The 23,096-nt window shown below is 39.2% G+C and overlaps 1 protein-coding gene across 2 annotated transcripts in view; it reads left to right on the forward strand.

Annotated features, from left to right (window-relative positions):
* The window catches only part of DIAPH3 (diaphanous related formin 3), a 546,908-nt gene that overhangs the window by 35,192 nt on the left and 488,620 nt on the right, over positions 1-23,096 (forward strand). For both annotated transcript variants that reach the window (XM_027116137.1, XM_027116138.1), the window contains one exon: positions 18,394-18,561. In XM_027116137.1, the coding sequence (XP_026971938.1) occupies positions 18,394-18,561 (168 nt within the window). The remainder of the gene's footprint in view (positions 1-18,393; positions 18,562-23,096) is intronic.

Here is a 23,096-nt window from a genome sequence, read left to right on the forward strand (position 1 = left end):
GTAGAAAAACTTCTGTATGGAAATCACAGATCTAGCAACAATGGCAGCCTGCTGCCAGGTATACGTGCAGGCTTTCCTGGTTCCCCTCGGGAATGGGGTCTTAGAGACGCTGAGGGGTTCATGGTCTGGGTGTGCATTCTGATGGGTGCTTTGAGATTTCCCTGTTCTCCATGGGCCTTCAGACTCACTCAGTATAACTAACTGCTGCCAGACCACTCCAGCATATTCCTGGGTGTTTTCTGTGAGACTGGTTCACTCGAAGATGAGTTTCCAGATGGATGTGCCTGACAGGCTTGGATTTTGTCTACCTGCAGAGTATTCCTGTGCCTACCTAGATGTGCTGTGTCTTGTGGGATATGTGTTAAATTAGATGTCATACTTATGAAAGAAAATAAAATGATTTTGATTATCTGAATTTGTGTCTAACTCGCAAGTACGGTCACGGGACCTAAATCATTAACCTTACAAAAAATGCTCAATGGAAAAGAATAATTTAAAATAATTATATTGGCCTAGTAAGATATAAAGCTTTCTGTACTATAATTTGTTTATTTTGCATTTTTATTCTTATTTTTCCTTTTTAAGTTAAAAACGAATGATAAAGCAAAAAGTATGATAATATATTCAATAGCTTTTCTGTAAAACTATATATTAAAAATATTCTGTCTGAAGTAGGTATACCAGCATGGACTGGGACAACTGAATATACATGAAAATAAGTTCTATAAAACTTAAACTATTTACTAAGTTGGGTGGGCCTTTCTGAGTCCATTAATATGAGTTAATTAGAGCTTCCTGTACTTAGATTTTCTGTAGTAACACTTAAGTGCTATCTTGGACTTTTTAAATATTTATGGACTGGTTTAGAGAGCTCCTCTTCAAATCAGTAGAAACTTGGGAATAAGATCAAGAGCTCTCAGAGTTGAATATGCTAAGATGTAGTAGGGTATGCAGACTTGTTTATTCATCCTTTTATCCATTCATTCATGAAGCCTTTATTGAGGGCTTAGTACTAGTATAGGAATACAGAAATGAATAATCTGTCTCTGCCCTCTGGGAACAGTGGGGAAACAGATGTGTACACAACCAGTGTACAGTTGTAGTGCAGTGATATGGGCTGGAATGGCACAGTGGTGTGGTCAACTTTGGTCTTTGAGAAGACTTCATAGAGAAGGTGACTTTTCAGCTGAGTTTTAAAGGACAGGTTGGAATACAGGCTGGCAGGAGTGGTAGTAATTTTTTTACCCTGTAATAATTTTACTTCCTGGATATCAGTGGAATGGATTCCTAGTGGAAGTGTCAGGTTGGCAAGTAGAAAGCCATTGTTGATGTCTTCAGATAATTTTTGTGTATGGGTAGTATTGGTCTATGTCTTAAAAATAGTCTGATACTTATTTACAGAGCTAATTTATATTTCCTTTCAAGCATATAGTATTATAATATTTGAATATATGCAATTAGAAACTATTTGAGTAGATGTGGGTATATATAACTTTGAGGTATTTTGAATATTAAATTCTTTTAAAATGTATTTGTGCTCTTTTCCTTTGAGTGGGTATTTTCCTTACTATCTTATACCATGGTATTAAATTACAGAAATTCATACTTGTTTTTAGTGTAGGGGACTGCACTTTGAAATAACAGTGTTGGGAAGAGTCTGGGTTTTTAAATTTAATATATAAAAGGCATAATGTCTGGCATTCTCCGTGATATGCTGTGTTAATTATTCCTTATTTAAAATATCGTTGAGAAGGATTTAGAAGTGTAAGATGCAGTAGCTTGTGTCCTGGGCATGGAAGGTAGGAAGCTCTTCATTAATTAACCCAGTTAACAAATATTAATAGAACACCCACTACATGCTTAGGACCATGCCAAGTTCCAGGAACATTTAGTGAATAAAATAACAATTCTTGTTCTCAAGGAGTTAAAGGTTTGTTGAGTAAACATATGTATGATGAAAGGCAGTTTCAGAGTAGTATACATATAATATAATGGAAAGCACTAGGTCTGTGGGCATCTAATCCAGTCTTGAGGTGTCAGAAAGGCTCCTATGTGAGATGTAGTTCAAACTGAAAGCTAAGGATTGAGTTGAAATTAGCCAGATAAAGGGGATGGGATAGGAGTTGTGGGTGTGGATAGGTTCTAGGCATGAGGGATAGCTTGTGCATGTGTAGAAGACTCTAGGTTATTCATTACATCTAGATCATATAAGGGTGGTGGAGTAGTGAAGAGATTGTCTGGAGAGGAAGTAAGATTTAGATTAAAGTGGACCTTTGAGCCATGGTAAGATATTTGAGGGTCATCCTCTGAGTAATGGGGTTACAAAGGCTGAAGGTTTTAAGCACGGGAGTGAGGGACATGATTTGATTTGCATTTCGGTAAGATCAAATTGACATCAGTGCAGGGAGTAGCTCGGGGAGGGGTAGAGGTAGGGGGCAGTGAAGACACAGGGACAAGTTAGGAGGCTGCAGCAATTGTCCAGGTGGCCTGAACTAGGGTAGTGGCAGTAGGGGCAGAGGGCAGAGAGAAGATAAATTGAGAAGATACAGTCCACATGGTTTGATTTATGTTTCCTAGTTAATTTTCATTAAAATTATTACAATTAAAATCACTTTTCTACTGACCAGAGTCAACATCAGAAGTCATAATCAATCCACATCTTCACTAAGCACCTATGTGCTTCTCCCTCATCCAGGTCTGTTTATTTTTCTAATCTGACAGTATCTCCCAACTTCTCCAGCCTTCGAAAACCCTCCTACTTTGTTCTTTGGAACTCAAAGCCTGTTATCTTTGAATGTTTGCTTTCCTCTTGCTCTCCTTGAAACCTAGGGGTTATTTGAGGACTTTATTTTCCTGGTAGCTCTTCATTCAAAAAGTTCCAGCTCTTCTTGAGCATTTTTATTTCATTTCTCCATGTTGGTCTCAACTGTAGGTCATCTAGTCCCTCCCATTGATTCACTGCAAGCATTAGAACTTGAGTTGCTTTCTTTTCCACCACTATTTCTGTTATTATTCCATATCTACCTACCAGGGACTCTTAACCTGTGGTCTATGGACTACCAAGGGGTCTGTGGTAGAATTCATGGTGTTATTGAACTTAATGGGAAAGGATTAAATCTTTTTAATTAACCTTTAAGTGAAACTTAGTATTTAAAAAAATTATAAACATAGGCAAAACATAAAAACAAATGAGCAACCGAACATATGCACGCTAGGATTGGACTTGTGACTTTATCACAGATAAAGAAAGACTGAGGCCTTCGTTCTTCCCTACGTGGGCATTTCCATTGGCTGCTCTGCACATGGCACTTGGCTGTGGAATACGTATTGCATGTGGTAACTTATTTTCAAGAAATTTAAAGGAATTTCAATAATATAATGTTTTTCATTTAATAATATTAAAATACTATATGAAATCTAAATGTGAGCAAATCATTGTAAGTAGTTAATTTTTTTGGGGGGGTGGTACTTTTTCATCTTTTCAAAGAAGCGTCTGGCTAAAGACCTTTTCATAAATTTCAATAATACAAGTTAAAAGTGGGAAATGCCCATTTGTAATATTTAGGAACATTGAAGGTAGAATGAGGTAGTTGGTGGGTTTGCGGGAATTGTTATTGGGTGAACCTATGACTGGGGTGGTTAGCTTATCACACCTGAAACAATGAACGGCCAGTTTTCCTCCCCACGACGATGTCTCTTTGTAATAGTGATGTCACTTGCATTTTAGTAAAGACCATGGAACAACGCAGGTATACTGCTTAGCTCGTAACATGCACCATCTCCTGTAATTCTCATATCAGCCTCACCAGATTCCCTGTGTATCCCCTTTCCAAAGCCTCTCTTGAGGTTCCTTCTCAACCCCAGAATTAATCACTGGTCTCTATCTGTTGCTAATTTACTTATGATTTTCTTGAGGGCATTTACAATACTTTATTTGTAATTTGTTATTATATTTTTCCCTTAAGTGGTAAACATTTGTGGGATGGCACTATGTTTTATGTGTTTTATCTCTAGTAATTTCTTATTTATCCATACCTTCAAGTACTTATTGACTGCTAGCTTTCTGCCAGCAACTGTTCCATAGGCTGAACACACAACAGTGGCTGTAACAGTTACCTGCTGCTGTGTAACAAACTAAGCCAAAACAGCAAACATTTATTATCTCATATTGTTTCTGTGGGTCAGGAGTTTGGAATTTGCTTAGCTGGATGGTTCTGACTTGGTGTCTCAGGAGGTTGCGGTGAAGAGGTTGTCTAGAGCTCTCATATCTGAAGGTTTGATGGGCTTCTGGGATGGCTTAAGCACATGGCTGTCGGCAAGATGCCTCCCTGCTTCTCTGGCTTCTTTAGCTCAGTTCTTTGCCCTTTGGGCCTCCCCCTAGGTCTTCTTCAGTGTCCTCGTGATCTGGCAGCTGGCATATCCTAGAGTGAGTGATCCAAGAGGGAGCAAGACAAAAGCTGTAATGTCTCTTATGACCTAGTCTTGGAGATGACACTCCATAATTTTCACAGTGTGCTGTTGGTTACACAAGTCAGGGGATCACTGGGGGCTGTCCTAGAGACTGGCCACCACAACTAAGACAGTTGATGGTTTGTCTAGCATGGAACTTACATTTTGGTGGGAAAGAGGCAGAGTCAACAATTACAAAATATATGAAAATTATAGGTTTTCGTAAGTCATATGTCAGGACGTATGAAGGAAATAAACCGTGTGCTGTGACAGAGAAAGGGGAGTGGGTGAGCTCATGTTCTACTTTAGATAGAGTGGTCAGCCTTTTAACCCGAAGCTGAAAAGTGAGAAGTAGTTTTATTTCCTATTAACAACTCACTGCCATATTAATTAAGTATGGTGTACCACCTCCGAATAGCACTATAATAGAATTCCCTCAGTCTTCTGTATATCTAACCAGTTCTTCACCAAAGATACTATCGTGGAAATTTTAAGTAGTTTGGTTAGAGTAACCCAGCAAGCAAGGGGCTGGGCAGGATTCAGAAGTCAGACTCTGGAGCCATGTTTTTAATCAGCAAGTTGCCTGGTTAGTAATAAAGATAATTAAAAAGCCAAGTTATTTTAGCTGTTAAGGTTTTTCCTTTTCTTAAATGTAGTACAAGATTGCATGAAAATTGATAATTTTAAGTGATATATTTTTCTGGATTTCAGGTATATGTGTTCAAATAGAACTTTAAAAAAATATTTATTTATTTATTTATTTACTTGGTCGTACCCGGTCTTAGTTGCAGATCGCCGGCTCCTTAGTTGTGGCATGCAAACTCTTAGTTGAGGCATGCATGTGGGATCTAGTTCGCTGACCAGGGATCGAACCCAGGCCCCCTGCATTGGGAGCACAGAGTCTTAACTGCTTCGCCACCAGGGAAGGCCCTCAAATAGAATTAATTCATTACTTAAAATGAACTGTTATTTGCTTAATAATTCTCCTGCGTTGCATGAAAATAATCCCTTCTGGGTTCTAAGGAAGTATGTTTATGATCACAAATAGTTTTTCTGAATTTTCAAATTCTAAGATGACTAATAATTACATATCTTCCTTTTTTTTAACATCTTTATTAGAGTATAATTGCTTTACAATGGTGTGTTAATTTCTGCTTTATAACAAAGTGAATCAATTATATACATATGTCCCCATATCTCTTCCCTCTTGCATCTCCCTCCCTCCCACCCTCCCTATCCCACCCCTCTAGGTTGGTCACAAAACACCAAGCTGATCTCCCTGTGCTATGCGGCTGCTTCCCACTAGCTATCTATTTTAAGTTTGGTAGTGTATATATGTTCATGCCACTCTCTCACTTTGTCCCAGCTTACCCTTCCCCCTCCCCGTATACTCAAGTCCATTCTCTAGTAGGTCTGCATCTTTATTCCCATCTTGCCCCTAGGTTCTTCTGACCATTTTTTTCCTTTTTTTTAGATTCCATATATATGTGTTAGCATACGGTATTTGTTTTCCTCCTTCTGACTTACTTTACTCTGTATGACAGTCTCTAGGTCCATCCACCTCACTACAAATAACTCAGTTTCGTTCCTTTTTATGGCTGAGTAATATTCTATTGTATATATATGCCACGTCTTCTTTATCCATTCATCTGTTGATGGACACTTAGGTTGCTTCCATGTCCTGGCTACTGTAAATAGAGCTGCAATGAACATTTTGGTACATGACTCTTTTTGAATTTTGGTTTTCTCAGGGTATATGCCCAGTAGTGGGATTGCTGGGTCGTATGGTAGTTCTATTTTCAGTTTTTCAAGGAACCTCCATACTGTTCTCCAGAGTGGCTGTATCAATTTACATACCCACAAACAGTGCAAGAGGGTTCCCTTTTCTCCACACCCTCTCCAGCATTTATTGTTTGTAGATTTTTTGATGATGGCCATTCTTACTGGTGTGAGATGATATCTCATGGTAGTTTTGATTTGCATTTCTCTAATGATTAATGATGTTAAGCATTCTTTCATGTGTTTGTTGGCAGTCTGTATATCTTCTTTGGAGAAATGTCTATTTAGGTCTTCTGCCCATTTTTGGATTGGGTTATTTTTTTTTATTTTTATTTTTTTGCGGTACGCGGGCCTCTCACTGTTGTGGCCTCTCCCATTGTGGAGCACAGGCTCTGGACGTGCAGGCTCAGCGGCCATGGCTCATGGGCCCAGCCGCTCTGCGGCATGTGGGATCTTCCCAGACCGGGGCACGAACCATGTCCCCTGCATCAGCAGGCGGACTCTCAACCACTGTGCCACCAGGGAGCCCATGGGTTATTTGTTTTTTTGATATTGAGCTGCATGTGTTGCTTGTATGTTTTGGAGATTAATGCTTTGTCAGTTGCTTCATTTGCAAATATTTTCTCCCATTCTGAGGGTTGTCTTTTCATCTTGTTTATGGTTTCCTTTGCTGTGCAAAAGCTTTTAAGTTTTATTAGGTTCCATTTGTTTATTTTTGTTTTTATTTCCATTTCTCTAGGAGGTGGGTCAAAAAGGATCTTGCTGTGATTTATGTCATAGAGTGTTCTGCCTATGTTTTCCTCTAAGAGTTTGATGGTATCTGGCCTTACATTTAGATCTTTAATCCATTTTGAGATTATTTTTGTGTATGGTGTTAGGGAGTGTTCTAATTTCATTCTTTTACATGTAGCTGTCCAGTTTTCCCAGCACCACTTATTGAAGAGGCAGTCTTTTCTTCACTGTATATTCTTGCCTCCTTTATCAAAGATAAGGTGACCATCTGTGTGTGCGGTTATCTCTAGGCTTTCTATCCTGTTCCATTGATCTATATTTCTGTTTTTGTGCCGGTACCATACTCTCTAGGTTTCTGTTGCTTTGTAGTATAGTCTGAAGTCAGGGAGCCTGATTCCTCCAGCTCCGTTTTTCTTTCTCAAGATTGCTTTGGCTATTCCAGGTCTTTTGTGTTTCCATACAAATTGTGAAATTTTTGTTGTAGTTCTGTGAAAAATGCCAGTGGTGGTTTGATACGGATTGCACTGAATCTGTAGATTGCTTTGGGTAGTAGACTCATTTTCACAATTTTGATTCTTCCAATCCAAGAGCATGGTATATCTCTCCATCTATTTGTATCATCTTTAATTGCTTTCATCAGTGTCTTATAATTTTTTGCATACAGGTCTTTTGTCTCCTTAGGTAGGTTCATTCCTAGGTATTTTATTCTTTTTGTTGCAGTGGTGATGGGAGTGTTTTCTTAATTTCACTTTCAGATTTTTCATCATTAGTGTATAGGAATGCAAGAGATTTCTGTGCATTAATTTTGTGTCCTGCTACTTTACCAAATTCATTGATTAGCTCTAGTAGTTTTGTGGTGGCATCTTTAGGATTCTCTATGTATAGTGTCATGTCACCTGCAAACAGTGACAGCTTTACTTCTTTTGTGTTTTGGATTCCTTTTATTTCTTTTTCTTCTCTGATTGCTGTGGCTAAAATTTCCAAAACTATGTTGAATAATAGTGGTGAGAGTGGGCACCCTTGTCTTGTTCCTGATCTTTGTGGAAATGGTTTCAGTTATTCACCATTGAGAATGATGTTGGCTGTGGGTTTGTCATATATGGCCTTTATTATGTTGAGGAAATTTCCCTCTATGCCTACTTTCTGGAGGGTTTTTTTTTTTTATCATAAGTAGGTGTTGAATTTTGTCGAAAGCTTTTTCTGCATCTATTGATATGATCATATGGTTTTTCTTCTTCAGTTTGTTAATATGGTGTATCACATTGATTGTTTTGTGTATATTGAAGAATCCTTGCATTCCTAGGGTAAACCCCACTTGATCATAGTATATGATCCTTTTAATACGCTGTTGGGTTCTCTTTGCTAGTTTTTTGTTGAGGTTTTTGCATCTATGTTCATCAGTGATATTGGCCTGTAGTTTTCTTTCTTTGTGACATCTTTGTCTGGTTTTGGTATCAGAGTGATGGTGGCCTCGTAGAATGAGTTTTGGAGTGTTCCTCCCTCTGCTATATTTTGGAAGAGTTTGAGAAGGATAGGTGTTAGCTCTTCTCTAAATGTTTGATAGAATTCCCCTGTGAAGCCATCTGGTCCTGGACTTTTGTGTGTTGGAAGATTTTCAATCACAGTTTCAATTTCAGTGCTTGTGATTGGTCTGTTCATACTTTGTATTTCTTCCTGGTTCAGTGTCAGAAGGTTGTGCATTTCTAAGAATTTTTCCATTTCTTCCAGGTTGTCCATTTTATTGGCATAGAGTTGCTCGTAGTAATCTCTCATGATCATTTGTATTTCTGCAGTGTCAGTTGTTACTTCTCCTTTTTCATTTCTAATTCTATTGTTTTGAGTCTTCTCCCTGTTTTTCTTGGTAAGTCTGGCTAATGGTTTATCAATTGTTTATCTTCTCAAAGAACCAACTTTTTACGAAGGATTTTTTTTTTTTTTTTTTTGCGGTACGTGGGCCTCTAATTGTTGTGGCCTCTCCCATTGCGGAGCACAGGCTCTGGACGCCCAGGCTTAGCGGCCATGGCTCATGGGCCCAGCCGCTCCGCAGCATGTGGGATCTTCCTGGACCAGGGCATGAACCCGTGTCCCCTGCATCGGCAGGCGGACTCTCAAGCACTGCGCCACCAGGGAAGCCCAGAACCAGCTTTTAGTTTTATTGATCTTTGCTATCGTTTCCTTCATTTCTTTTTATTTCTGATCTGATCTTTATGATTTCTTTCCTTCTGTTAACTTTGGGGGGGTTTTTGGTCTTCTTTCTCTAATTGCTTTATGTTTAAGGTTAGATTGTTTAATTGAGATGTTTCTTATTTCTTAAGGTAGGATTGTATAGCTATAAAGTTCCCGCTTAGAACTGCTTTTGCTGCATCCCATAGCTTTTGGGCCACTGTGTTTTCATTGTCATTTGTTTCTAGGTATTTTTTGATGTCCTGTTTGATTTCTAGAGTGATCTCTTGGTTATTAAGTAGTGTGTTGTTTAGCCTCCATGTGTTTGTATTTCTTACAGATTTTTTTTTCTGTAATTGATATATAGTCTCATAGTGTGGTTGGAAAAGATACTTGATACAATTTCAGTTTTCTTAAATTTACCAAGGCTTGATTTGTGACCCAAGATAGGATCTATCCTGGAGAATGTTCCATGAGCACTTCACAAGAATGTGTATTCTTTTGTTTTTCGATGGAATATCCTATAAATATCAATTAAGTCTGTCTTGTTTAATGTATCATTTAAAGCTTGTATTTCCTCATATATTTTCATTTTGGATGATCTGTCCATTGGTGAAAGTGGGGTGGTAAAGTCCCCTACTATGATTGTGTTACTGTCGATTTCCCCTCTTATGGCCGTTTGTATTTGCCTTATGTATTGAGGTGCTCCCACGTTGGGTGCATAAATATTTACAATTGTTATATCTTCTTCTTGGATTGATCCCTTGATCATTATGTAGTGTCCTTCTTTGTCTCTTGTAATAGTCTTTGTTTTAAAGTCTATTTTGTCTGATATGAGAATTGCTACTCCAGCTTTCTTTTGATTTCCATTTGCATGGGATATCTTTTTCCATCCCCTCACTTTCAGTCTGTATGTGTCCCAGGTCTGAAGTGGGTCTCTTGTAGACAGCATATATATGGGTCTTGTTTTTGTATCCATTCAGCCAATCTGTGTCTTTTGGTTGGAGTATTTAATCCATTTACATATAAGGTAATTATCGATATGTATGTTCCTATTACCATGTTCTTAATTGTTTTGTGTTTATTATTGTAGGTCTTTTCCTTCTCTTGTGTTTCTTGCCTAGAGAAGTTCCTATAGCATTTGTTGCAAAGCTGGTTCAGTGATGCTGAATTCTCTTAGCTTTGGCTTGTCTGTGAAAGTTTTAATTTCTCCATCAAATCTGAACAAGATCCTTGCTGGGTAGAGTAGTCTTGGTTGTAGGTTTTTCTCCTTCATCACTTAAATATGTCCTGCCACTCCCTTCTGGCTTGCAGAATTTCTGCTGAAAGATCAGCTGTTAACCTTATGCGGATTCCCTTACGTGTTGTTTTTCCATTGCTGCTTTTAATATTTTTTCTTTTTAGTTAATTTTTGATAGTTTGATTAATATGTGTCTTGGCATGTTTCTCCTTGGATTTATCTTGTATGGGACTCTCTGTGCTTCCTGGACTTGATTAACTATTTCCTTTCCCATACTAGGGAAGTTTTCAACTATAATCTCTTCAAATATTTTCTCAGTCCCTTTCGTTTTCTCTTCTTCTTCTGGAACCCCTATAATTCGAATGTTGGTGTGTTTAATGTTGTCCCAGAGGTCTCTGAGACTGTCCTCAATTCTTTTCATTCCTTTTTCTTTATTGTGCTCTGCAGTAGTTATTTCCACTGTTTTATTTTCTAGGTCACTTATCCGTTTTTCTGCCTCAGTTATTCTGCTATTGATCCCTTCTAGAGAATTTTAAATTTCATTTATTGTGTTGTTCATCATTGTTTGTTTGCTCTTTAGTTCTTCTAGGTCCTTGTTAAACGATTTTTGTATTTTCTCTATTCTATTTCCAAGATTTTGGATCATCTTTACTATCATTATTCTGAATTATTTTTCAGGTAGCCTGCCTATTTCCTCTTCATTTGTTAGGTCTGGTGGGTTTTTACCTTGCTCCTTCATCTGCTGTGTGTTTTTCTGTCTTCTTATTTTGCTTATCTTACTGTGTTTGGGGTCTCCTTTTTGTAGGCTGCAGGTTCGTAGTTCCCGTTGTTTTTAGTGTCTGTACCCAGTGGCTAAGGTTGGTTCAGTGTGTTGTGTAGGCTTCCTTGTGGAGGGGAATGGTGCCTGTGTTCCGGTGGATGAGGCTGGATCTTGTCTTTCTGGTGGCAGGTCCACATCTGGTGGTATGTTTGGGGTGTCTGTGGCCTTATTATGATTTTAGGCAGCCTCTCTGCTAATGGATGGTGTTGTGTTCCTGTCTTGCTAGTTGTTTGGCATAGGGTGTCCAGCAGTGTAGCTTGCTGGTTGTTGAGTGAAGCTGGGTCTTGGCCTTGAGATGGAGATGTCAGAGAGATTTTTGCTGTTTGATATTATGTGCATCTGGGACGTCTGTTGTGGAGCAGTGTCCTGAACTTGGCTTTCACACCTAGTGGCCCCACTGTGATGCCTGGCTGGAGCACCAAGAGCCTTTCCATCCACATGGCTCAGAATAAAAGGGAGAAAAAATAAGAAAGAAAGAAGAAGATTAAAATAAAATAAAGTTATTTAAACAAAAAATAATTAAGAAGATAAATTTTTAATTAAAAAACATAAGAACAACGGAAAAACGGACAGACAGCACCCTAGGTCAAATGGTAAAAGCAAAGCTATACAGACAAAATCACACACAGAAGCATACACATACACACTCACAAAAAGAGAAAAAGGGAAAAATATATATATACATCGTTGCTCCCAAAGTCCACCTCCTCAATTTCGGATGGTTCCTTGTCCATTCAGGTTTTACACAGATGCGGGGTAAATCAAGTTGATTGTGGAGATTTAATCCACTGCTTCTGAGGCTGCTGGGAGAAATTTCCCGTTTTGTTCGCACAGCTCCCGGAGTTCAGGTTTGGGTTTGGCCCCGCCTCTGTGTGTAGATCTCCTGCAGGCGTCTGTTCTTTGCTCAGACAGGACGGGGTTAAAGGAGCAGCTGATTCGGGGGTTCTGTCTCACTCAGGCCTAGGGGAGGGAGGGGTACGGATGCAGGGCGAGCCTGCGGTGGCAGAGCCATCGTGACATTGCACTAGCCTGAGGTGTGCCATGTGTTCTCCCGGGGAAGTTGTCCCTGGATCTCGGGACCCTGGCAGTGGCGGGCTGCACAGGCTCCCGGGAGGGGCTGTGTGGATAGTGACCTGTGCTTGCACACAGGCTTCTTGGTGGCGGCAGCAGCAGCCGCCTTAGCGTCTCATGCCCGTTCCTGGGGTCCGCGCTGCTAGCCGCGGCTCGCACCCGTCTCCTGAGCTCCTTTAAGTGGCGCTCTTAATCCCCTCTCCTTGCGCACCAGGAAACAAAGAGGCAAGAAAAAGTCTCTTGCCCCTTCGGCAGCTCCAGACTTTCCCGGACTCCCTCCTGGCTACCTAGGGCGCACTAGTCCCCTTCAGGCTTTCACACAGCCAACCCCAGTTCTCTCCCAGCGATCGGACCGAAGCCCAAGCCTCAGCTCCCAGCCCCCACCCGCCCCGGTGGGTGAGCAGACAAGCCTCTCGGGCTGGTGAGTGCTGGTCGGCACCTATCCTCTGTGTGGGAATCTCTCCGCTTTGCCCTCCGCACCCCTGTTGCTGTGCTCTCCTCCGCGGCTCCGAAGCTTTCCCCCTCTGCCACCCGCAGTCTCCGCCCGTGAAGGGGCTTCCTAGCGTGTGGAAACCTTTCCTCCTTCACAGCTCCCTCCCACTGGTGCAGGTCCCGTCCCTATTCTTTTTGTCTCTGTTCTTTTTTTCTTTTGCCCTGCCCAGGTACGTGGGGGAGTTTCTTGCCTTTTGGGAGGTCTGAGGTCTTCTGCCACGGTTCAATAGGTGTTTTGTAGCAGTTGTTCCACATGTAGATGTATTTCTGAGGTATTTGTGGGGAGGAAGGTGATCTCCACGTCTTACTTTCTGCCATCTTGAAGCTCCTCCCCTGCCTTTTGTTTTTAAATTAAAAATAATTACTGCTCTGTTAGCATTTAAAACATTGTAACAGTAAAAACTGTTTTTTCACTCTTACAGTGTTATACAATAGCTAAACATCCAGATAGAGTTTTAAATTTTTTAAAACTGTCATTACTGATTATCAGTATGAGATAATACTCAGTAGAGTGCTCATTTACCTTCCCCTGAAGATAAGTGATATTAATTTACAAAACCCAGTACACCCCAGACACAGCTGAAGCCATATTAATTGTGTTGTGTACCACCTCCAAACAGCATTATAATAGGATTCCCCGAGTCTTCTGTGTATTTAACCAGTTCTTCAACAAAGGCAGATTGTGTACTTCACCTGCTTGGGTTGTGTTTCTAGCTGAACTTTAAGAGAATTTCAGGTGAAATTAGGAGTAGCAGTCCAAGTGCACATTGTAAAACACATACACTTGCAGTGAAATTGCCAAATTAAATAACAATCGACTTACAGTTAGTATGATGGGGATTTCTATCGTGTTTTTATGTACAAAAGTGTTTTAAAAGTTTGCTTTTATGTTCTCTTGTGTCGTGTTTAAGCAAATTGTATGTGTAATTCCATGAAAGATAAATTAGGAGTGGTTTTTTTTCCCCTCATTTATGTGTGGAGTCATAGTATCATCCCTTAAAATAAATGAAACTTCTTTAGAACATTTACACTGATTTGATAGTAATGTTCACTCTGTACCTAGCTTGTAATAGTGCCCAGATTATTTGGAGACTACTTGTAGTGCTCAATAGAGCATCACATACCTGGGAATGCTTTTACTTTAAGCCCGAGGTATTCAACAAATTCAGTTTACTGTTCTAATATAGACGGATTGTATTTATTTTTCTCCCACGGCTCCTTCCTTATTTTGTCTTTCATTCCTTTCTAATCAGGGAAAATAAATAAAAGCATTGAAATTATGAAACACTGATTTTTTTCATCTTTATAGAGTTAGAAGTTAGAAAAGGAATATGCTAATTTTTCCTATCTTGCCTTTATCTAGCTAGGCTAGTGGTCCAGTGCACAATTGTTTTAACACTTGGATAGAAGGCAACCCTCCTGCAGAGTTTAGGTGCTAAGCATGTGGGGGAGGTGTGCTGATTTTGTATTATTGTACAAATTCTGGTATTGTTTATTGATACAAATGCAGTCCTACATCTAAAAACATAATGGGTTGATTTTTTTTTTCTTTATGCTATTTTTTATGCTAAATACTATGGCATTTTTATGTTTAAAAGTGTTTTGGAGCTTGTTCTTTGTTATTTAAACATATAGTTTCCTCATTGAAGGATTAAACAAATACATTCAACCTGATGCTTCATTTCAAGCTCTTAGCACAGTGTGTAGATATAGAAGGGGCTCAATAAATATTAGTCATTGTTATTTTTATGACTTTCAGAGATTTTTATTTAAAAAAATTGTGACTTTTGGTGAAAACTAAAATTTTGATTTCTTCTACACTGTTGGAAGTTAAGTATTCACAAATTAGCTTGTGAATTGCTTAAACTTACTATTCCCATTCATTGACATGTTTACATTTATAATATTGATGTTGCATTAATGATGTTTTGCTTAATTTCACTTCATTATAAGTTTAGCATATTAATTAACTTTTTTTGTGTGTGTGTGTGAAGAGGAGTTAGCATAGTTTCTACACTCAAGAATTGATATTACATGTATAGAAATGATGGCAATGAAGTAGTGATTCAGAAGACAGACAGAGGAACCAGCCCCATTTCTTAAAACAGCTGTTGGGTGTCCCTAGTTTTTTAAAACAAGTATCAAGGATTGGAGTACTGATGTACATAGAGACATAACTTCTGGACATATATTCATGTGGAGATAATTTTATGTTTCCGGGTTATTTCAAAGCAGGGAAAGTTTATGTTGGTGAGTTAGAGGGCCCTCTTCTTTGCTACTGTGACACACTGTATACACTTCTTGCTACATTGTCTACATAGCTTTATAATTACCTGTCTATGTGCTTGTCTCCTCCACTGGACTGTTATTTGTTATTTACGTTCTAAATAGCTCATTTATCTTTGTATCGCCAACTTCTAATAGAGCAACCTCTCCATTGCTCTTCATTTCTTTTTGTAAATATGGGATTCCATTTCCATCAATTCTGCCTGAAAAGCTTCTTTTGACACTTTTTGTAGAGGAGATCTGCTGCCGACAGATTCTCTAGCTTTTGTCTGTCTGGAAATGCCTTTCTTTTGCTTCTATTTATGAAAAGTATTTTTACTAAACATAGAATTCTAGGATAAGGGTATTTTTCTTTCAGTACCTCAAAGATGCCATTCCATTGTCTTTTGCTGGCATTGTTTCTGGTGAGAAATTTTCATTTGTATCATTTTTGTTTTATATATAATGTCTTCTTTTCTCTGGCTGTACTTTTGTGGTTTGCCATTTATTTTTAATTTTCAGCAGTTTGACTATGAGGCTCCTAGCTGTTTTTGTTTGTTTGGTTTTTGTTTGTTATTTTAGTATTCTTTCTGGGATTTGCTGAGCCTCTTGGATCTGTGAATTGATATATGTATATGTCCGTCTGTCTATCTATCTATCCTCTCTCTTCTGCTTCTGGACCCCAGTTACACTTGTGTTACAACATTTAATATTGTATCACGGATTGTAGTTACTCTATTCTTTTTTTTCCCTTTTCCCATTTTTTTTTTCCTTTTTGTTTCAGTTTAGATTCTTTCTATTGATATGTGTTTAGGTTCACCAATTCTTTCCTCAGCAATGTTCAGGCCATCTAATGAACTCTTCATTTCTGATACATTTTTCATTCTAATAGTTAAAAAAAAATAGTATCCATGGTTTGCTGCTGAAATTCTCCATCCTTCATGCATGATGGCCACTCTTCATTATATCCTTTAGCATATTTTTATAAATCTTATTTTAAGTAGTCTGTTTAGTAATTCTACCCTCTGGGCCATCTCTAGGTGATTTCTTTTGACTATGGGCGCATTTCTCGCTCCTTTGTGTGTCTAGCAATATTTGATTGTATGGTGGACATTTATTTAATTACAGTAGAAATTAAATAATATTTGCTTCCAAGAAAGGGCATGCCCTTCTTTCAGGCTGTTGGAATGGGGTCTGAGTCACTGTGATCTCTAGTTGAGCTGCATTTGGTTTCCTGCTGCTTCGGTTTTTTATTCAGCTCATCTGTGGCCTCAGATGTTTTGAGGGCTTAGGATCTGAGTGCTAATGAGATTCTGGAAATCTGCTTTTTGACATTACAACTGAACTTTAGCTTTGAAAACCGTGGAATATTTCTTTCTGCTTTAAAGTCCTGATGCCCATCTTTAGGGTTACTGTAGCATTCTCTTTTTTGTTTTCAGTTCCACTGCTGTCTCTCTGTTTCTTCAGAGAGACCTGTTATCCTGCTCCCAGCCTTCGTGTGCTCTCTGTCAGCTGTGCTCAGCTGTTGTGTGCTCTCAGAAGGCCTAGATTTCTCTCAGGTCTTCTGTCTGGTCCAGAGCCTTCGGAGAGCAGCTCCTTTGCATTGGGAGAGACCTTTCATGCTTCAGGGAGCAAGCATCCCGCTCAGCTTTCCTGCTCTGCCCCCAGCCATTGGCCTCCTACCCCGTGTAGCTGGTGAAGACTTGAGGGAAAGAGTTGGTAGGAGGGTGCAGACTTGCTCCATGGTTGGGGCTTCATGACCGAGGCCCTTGGAATTCTAATCTCTCATGCCAGTACCCATGCAGCTGTCAAAGTTCATAAAAAAGACTTGGCTGGTTTTTCTTTACCTTTATTTTTCTTCAGCTGTTCGTCAGGGATAAAAGCAGTTTGTCACGTCCCAGTATTTAGTTCTTACAGGTTTTCTTGTTTCCTCAGCTTCCTGATGGGTTGAAAACAGTAGCAAGTACAATTTTGTAGGGTATCTGGCTTCTTTTGTTGTTAGGATGAGAGCAGTGGTGTTTTGTGACTACTTTGTAATCCTGCCAGAAGCTGTCATATTGTTAGTACTTTAATGTTTAGTTCATGTTAGATGGACCATGTGTGAGTGTATAGTACATGGTGTTTTTCCTAGGGATTATCTCCAAAGTGAACTTCAAGACCTATTTTGAAAGATAAACATTATTATCTTTGCATATCATTATTTGAAAAAAGTCCTATTTCTTTAGTGAAGTGAATAATCAATACTGTGACTTACTGTCCTTTTAAACAGAATTTTAAGTGTTATATTTCTTTAATGGGCTGTAGTAGCCCTATCCAGTAGAACCTTCTGTCACGATAGAAAAGTACTTTGTGTGCTTTGGCCAATACGGGAACCACTAGTCTCTTGTGGTTCTTGAGCACTTGGTATGTGACTAGGGCAACTAAGGAGCTGAATTAAAAAATTTAATTTACATTTAAATAACCACACATAGCTAGTAGCTACTACAATGAATAGTACAGGACTATGTACTACACATATATATGGTGAAAATAGTAGCTTAATGTGTGCACAGTTATGCTGAACAATTCCAGAATCATTGTGCTTTTTAAGTACACACTTCTTTACCTTTTTTGCTGGTTACCACTTGAAACACTGTATGTGTCTGGATTCTCTGTTAGGAATAGAACTTGTGAAATTCAAGCAATTTTCAATGAATGAACAATTAACTTTGTAAACTAGTCTATGCATTTTCAAATATCCGTGGACTATTTGATGATATAATTGTAGAAGAAATCTCATTGCAGCAAAAATCCAGTTTTATTTCCCGAGGCTTTAGCTACTCTATAGTTGTTCATGAAGTTCAAATACAGACCAACCTGAATAAAGAGAAATGTGATGTCTATCAGGCCAACAAGTTATGGAGGTGTAAGTAAAAGTCAATTTTTAAAATGCCTAAATCATGCCCTGCTCCCCCACCTCCCCACCCCATATTCTGTACTATGAAAAGGACACTGGATGAGGGGCTGGGGGGCAGGACACTGAGTACTAGTTAGAATGCCAGCCACTAAATTAGCTAAGTTACCTTTGTAAAAATGCTTAATTTGTTAATCTGTAAAGCAAACGTCACTCATTAGACTCTTAATTCTATAATCTTAAGATTAGAAGGAATCTTTTGAGGTTGTATATCTCTTCTGCCTTTAGACAGGATGGTTATGAAGACTCTTATTTTTATATTTATTATTTCTTTTAATTTTAAAGTGCTGAATTAATTGAAAGCCTCCTGATGAAATCACAGTGATAATGTAATTGACCCTGTTTGTTTTTTCATTTTGGGAATTAGGTAAATAACGTTGGAGAAGAGAATACTTACGTGTGTGCTATTTATTTTATCTTTCTTCATAGCTGGACAGATTTGCCAGCATAAGAATTCCAGGGAGCAAGAAAGAAAGGACTCCACTTTCCAACCTGAAGACTGCATTTTCAAGCAATGATTGCTCTTCAGAGATGAATGAAAACATTCCAAAGCCACTGTCAGAGAAGGAAATCTTAGAGCTATTTGAAAAGATGATGGTAAGAATTTTGATTCCTTATATAACGTTTGATGTAAAAAAAAGCCTTTGCTTCGGCTCATGTTAATGGAACCACACATGTCTGAAACTCAGGTTCCATAGGTGATTTCTGATGTCACTAAGATAGTACTTAAGGCATAGAGAGTTTTAGGATTACAAAATTAAGAATCCGAAGAAAAATGTCATACCAGTTGTTTTAAACAGAAATACATAAAAACGTAAACCTCTAAAGTATCAAATGATATACTTTTTGCCTTAAATGGATTATCTAAGTGGTCTGTCTGGGTCGGTTGCATTTGAGAATGACGGTCACAGCTCTCTGCTGTGTGCATTGTTAAGTGTGCTGATTTTTGGACCTTGTTTGAGTCCTTTCTCAGTTCTCACGATAACCAGGTTTGCATAGTACTGCAACAGTTAAATCTGCACTTGAACTCACTGAATTTGGGGTGTGCCTTTGTAATTCTTTTATCACCACAAGTTGATATAATTTCAGTCTAGAACGAAAGAACGTAACCATTTTTGCTAGCCTTTGCATCTGTCAATGAGACTTGTATAAGGTAGATTTTTTCAAGACTACCTTTGAGGACTCACGATGATAAAGTGCCCCCTCATTCACGTATCATATGTGGAAGCACTACCTAAATTATCTGTGAGATTCTGGAATGGTACTTTTTTGGTTCACTTGTGACTACCTTGTTAAGAAAAATTTTTCTTTTGGTTCATAATTGCTGGTGTCATCTGAGTAAGTAAAGCAAGTAGGCCAGTGATGTTAGACATTTATGGAGGCTTACCGCAGCTAGTAGTTGTTAAAGTACAACTACCTAGGAAGTACAGAACATAGTTGATGGTATTCTGTTCTGAACATGATGACTTTAGAAGTATGTTTCTGTTAGTCTTTCTTACCCTTCTCCTAGCTAAGAGTATCAATTTTAATTGTATGAACAGGGCAGATGGATTTTGGCATTTTTGAAGTGTTTACACATTTTAATAACTGGGTCAGATCACTTGTTAAAATTTTTTTTTAAAAAATTTTACATTAATTAATTAATTTTATTTATTTATTTTTGGCTGTGTTGGGTCTTTGTTGCTGCCCACGGGCTTTCTCTAGTTGCGGTGAGCGGGGGCCACTCTTCGTTGCAGTGTGCGGGCTTCTCATTGCAGTGGCTTCTCTTGTTGTGGAGCACGGGCTCTAGGCACGCGGGCTTCAGTAGTTGTGGCTTGCGGGCTCTAGAGCGCAGGCTCAGTAGTTGTGGTGCATGGGCTTAGTTGCTCTGTGGCATGTGGGATCTTCCTGGACCAGGGCTTAAACCTGTGTTCCCTGCATTGTCAGGCGGATTCCTAACCACTGCACTACCAGGGAAGCCCCACTTGTTAAAGCTTAAACAAGTCTCCTTGTTGGCAGAAGACCTTTTGCAGTCAAACTCACTTTACTCAGCAGAAGTAAAATGAATGATTGCTTTCTCAGGGCTGCCCAATTTGCTAATGAGTGAGTTTGTCACAACTAAAGACTTTAAAAAAAATAAAGGTTTTTTTTTTTTTTTTTTCTCCCTTTCTGATACCTTGACCATATCACAGTGGTCAATGCAGGGAAAACCTGCTGGAGATTCTAAAGCTGAGAAGAGTCTTTCTCCTTTAAATGTGGACTAGTGATATTTCTCAGGCTTGTCAGGTGGGATACCACATCTTTGACAAATTTAAAGCTGTTTTTATATCTGGGGAGGATGCTAGATTTAGGTTGGGTTTTATTTTTGGCTTGCACCTATCTGTACCATTTTTATTAATAAAAATTCTTTTGAGGAAGCAACATTGAATAATCTGCCATTTTCATTTTTTGGCATTTGCCAAAATGAGGTTTCGTTTAGAAGTTGTATCTAGATTCTTTGTTTTGGCATTGTACAGTTTAAAAAAATCTTGTTTAACGTTATCAAAGGTACTTAGATGATTTTTTACATGAATAAAATCTTTGTTTTGAAGAACACCTCTTTTCCCTCCTCAAGACGGTCCTTTGAAAGACAGTATGTTGACTTGATTACTTAATGAATGCGAAGTACAGTGTAATCCTTCAACATTTGTACTCATTTCACTTTTATTTAGGAAATTAATTTAGTTGGTCGCTGGGTAACATTTTCAGTGCACTTTTTAAAAGTAGTGATGAATTTTTAGTTATGCTACTTCTTAAGGGCTTTTTTTCCTGTTTGTCATCCAGTGAAAGCAGAGTTTTTATCTGAAAGCTCATCTTGGTTTCTCTTTAGATCTTAGATATGTGAAATAGTTGTGTGAGCATTGCTGTGTATACAGCTTTGATTTATGGACGTCAAATTTCAGTGGTTGCCCTTGAACTCACAGTAGATCTGTGTAGCTGGCTTTTTGACCGAGGTGAACATGGTAGGTACAGATTGAAAGTGACTTGTTTGTTCCAGCCATTGCCCCTTTAAACCAGCTCTTTCAGCTTGTTCTTTCCTGCCCCTGGATAAAATTCACCGTAGGTCCCAGAGTTTTCTGTTTGCTTTCAGATAATGAAAACCCTAGTTTAATTTAAATAAGTTAACTTTTATCCAGAGAAAACCTCTCACTTTCCCTCTTTCAAGGCTGCTCCACTTAAAGCCTCCAGTGCAGGCTGTGGTCATGGTCGTGGCCGTGCTTGGGGCTGTGGTCAGGCCCGTGCTTGGGGCTGTGGTCATGGCTGTGCTTGGGGCTGTGGTAGTGGCTGTGCTTGTGGCCGTGCTTGGGGCCGTGCTTGGGGCCATGCTTGGGGCCATGCTTGGGGCCGTGCTTGGGGCTCTGGTGGGCTCTGCTCTGTTTCCCCACACTGCAGTTCCCTTCTTTCCTGCTCTCCAGACTGAACCTATCTCCTCCAGGATGACATTGGAGATGAGGGGAGGAGGAATAAAAATACTTTGCTGGCTGAGGGTATTTATAATCTAGCGCTGGTGCCGTGGGATGTTGTGTTAGTTTTATTGCTGGCCGTGACAAATTGCCACAGATTTGGTGGCTAAAACCACACCATTGTATTGTCTCATAGTTCTGTAGGCTGAAGTCCAGGTCGACTTAGCTGGTTTCTGTAGGCTGACAAGGCTGAAGTCGGTGTCAGAGGCTCTTATCAGAGGCTTTGGGGAGAATCCTCTTCTGATTTCATTTTGTTGGCAGAGTCCAGTTCCCTGATGTTGTAGGACTGAGGTCCCAGTTTTCTCCCTGATTGTCCTCTGGGGGCTGCCTTAGCTTTGAGAGGCCTCTTTCCTATCCTTCACATGGGCCCTTACATCTCAGATACATCACATCCATCTCACACTTAGAATTTCTCTGAATTCCCCTTCTGTGGCATCTCTTGCCTCCATCTGGAGAAAGTCCTCTGCTTTTTAGGGTTTATGTATTAGCTTGGGCTCACCCAGAAAATCCAAAATAATTTCCCTGTTTTAAAGTTTGTAACCTTAATTACATCTACAGAGTCCCTTTTGCCATGTCATTTGACGTATTTACAGAAGCCAGGGCTTAGGGCATGGATATCTTTGGGGGACCATTTTGCCTGTCAGAAGTTAGGGGATTACAAATGTGGATTCCTTTCTCCTATGGTATTTTCAGGCTCCCCTGCTCCCAGTCTCACCTATAATTCCCTTGTCACTGGTGATGTCTCCTTTGGCCTTCTGCCCCAGTCTTCCATGAAACCATTCCTCTGGTGGGGTTACCTTTGGGATGCAGTATCTCTTAGATGGCCCGGGCCTGCTTCTCCCTGGGATCCATATCCTGTCCATGGGAAGCTCGTGTGTCCTTTACCACAGCTCCTGTCCTTTATCTTGTTCCATTCAGAGCCTGTCCTCCACAAAGAATAGTTTACTCTTTCTACCAATAGCTTTTCATTTTTGCTGTTGTTTTGCTGTAGATGTTTACCCCTCTAACTGTAAGTGGCTTTCCAATCATCAGATCCTGTTTGCAACATGTAACACAGCACAGCTGACCTCTTGTTTGTGTTTCTCTTTTTCCTTTGGGTACCGTGACACTTTTTTCCTTTTCCTGATTTTTCTCCTCTCTAGCCAATTCATACCAGTTTACTTTCCATGCCTCCTCTTCTTTTTATTTCCTCTGAGTGTTGCCTCTGTCCCTCTTGTCTTTTCTTTATCAATTGTTCCCTACGCACTCCTTCTAGGGGATTGGAGCCCTTTCATGCTGTAGAATATTCCCTATATTCTGACCCTTTGCTGTGTCTTCTACAAAGAGCAGCTATAATCAAGCTCTCGAAGAGATGTTAAACCTCAACAAACCAGAAACTGAACTTATTTTCTTATTTTTTTCCAGTTTTATTGAGACAAAATTGGCATTTAACATTGTGTAAACTTAAAGTATACAATGTGATGATTTGATAGAGGTATATTTTTTAAGATGATTGCCACAGTAAGATCAGTTAACACGTCCATCACCTCACATAATTATCATTTTTTTCCCTGTGGTGAGAACTTTAAGGTTTACTCTCTTAGCAAATTTCAACTATATAATATTTTTTTAAACTAGAGTCACCATTCTGTACATTACATCCTGAGAATT

The sequence above is a fragment of the Aethalodelphis obliquidens genome, unplaced genomic scaffold (genome assembly GCF_003676395.1).
Source record: "Aethalodelphis obliquidens isolate GAN/ISIS:26980383/991018 unplaced genomic scaffold, ASM367639v1 scaffold16, whole genome shotgun sequence".
Taxonomy (NCBI): Eukaryota; Metazoa; Chordata; class Mammalia; order Artiodactyla; family Delphinidae; genus Aethalodelphis; species Aethalodelphis obliquidens.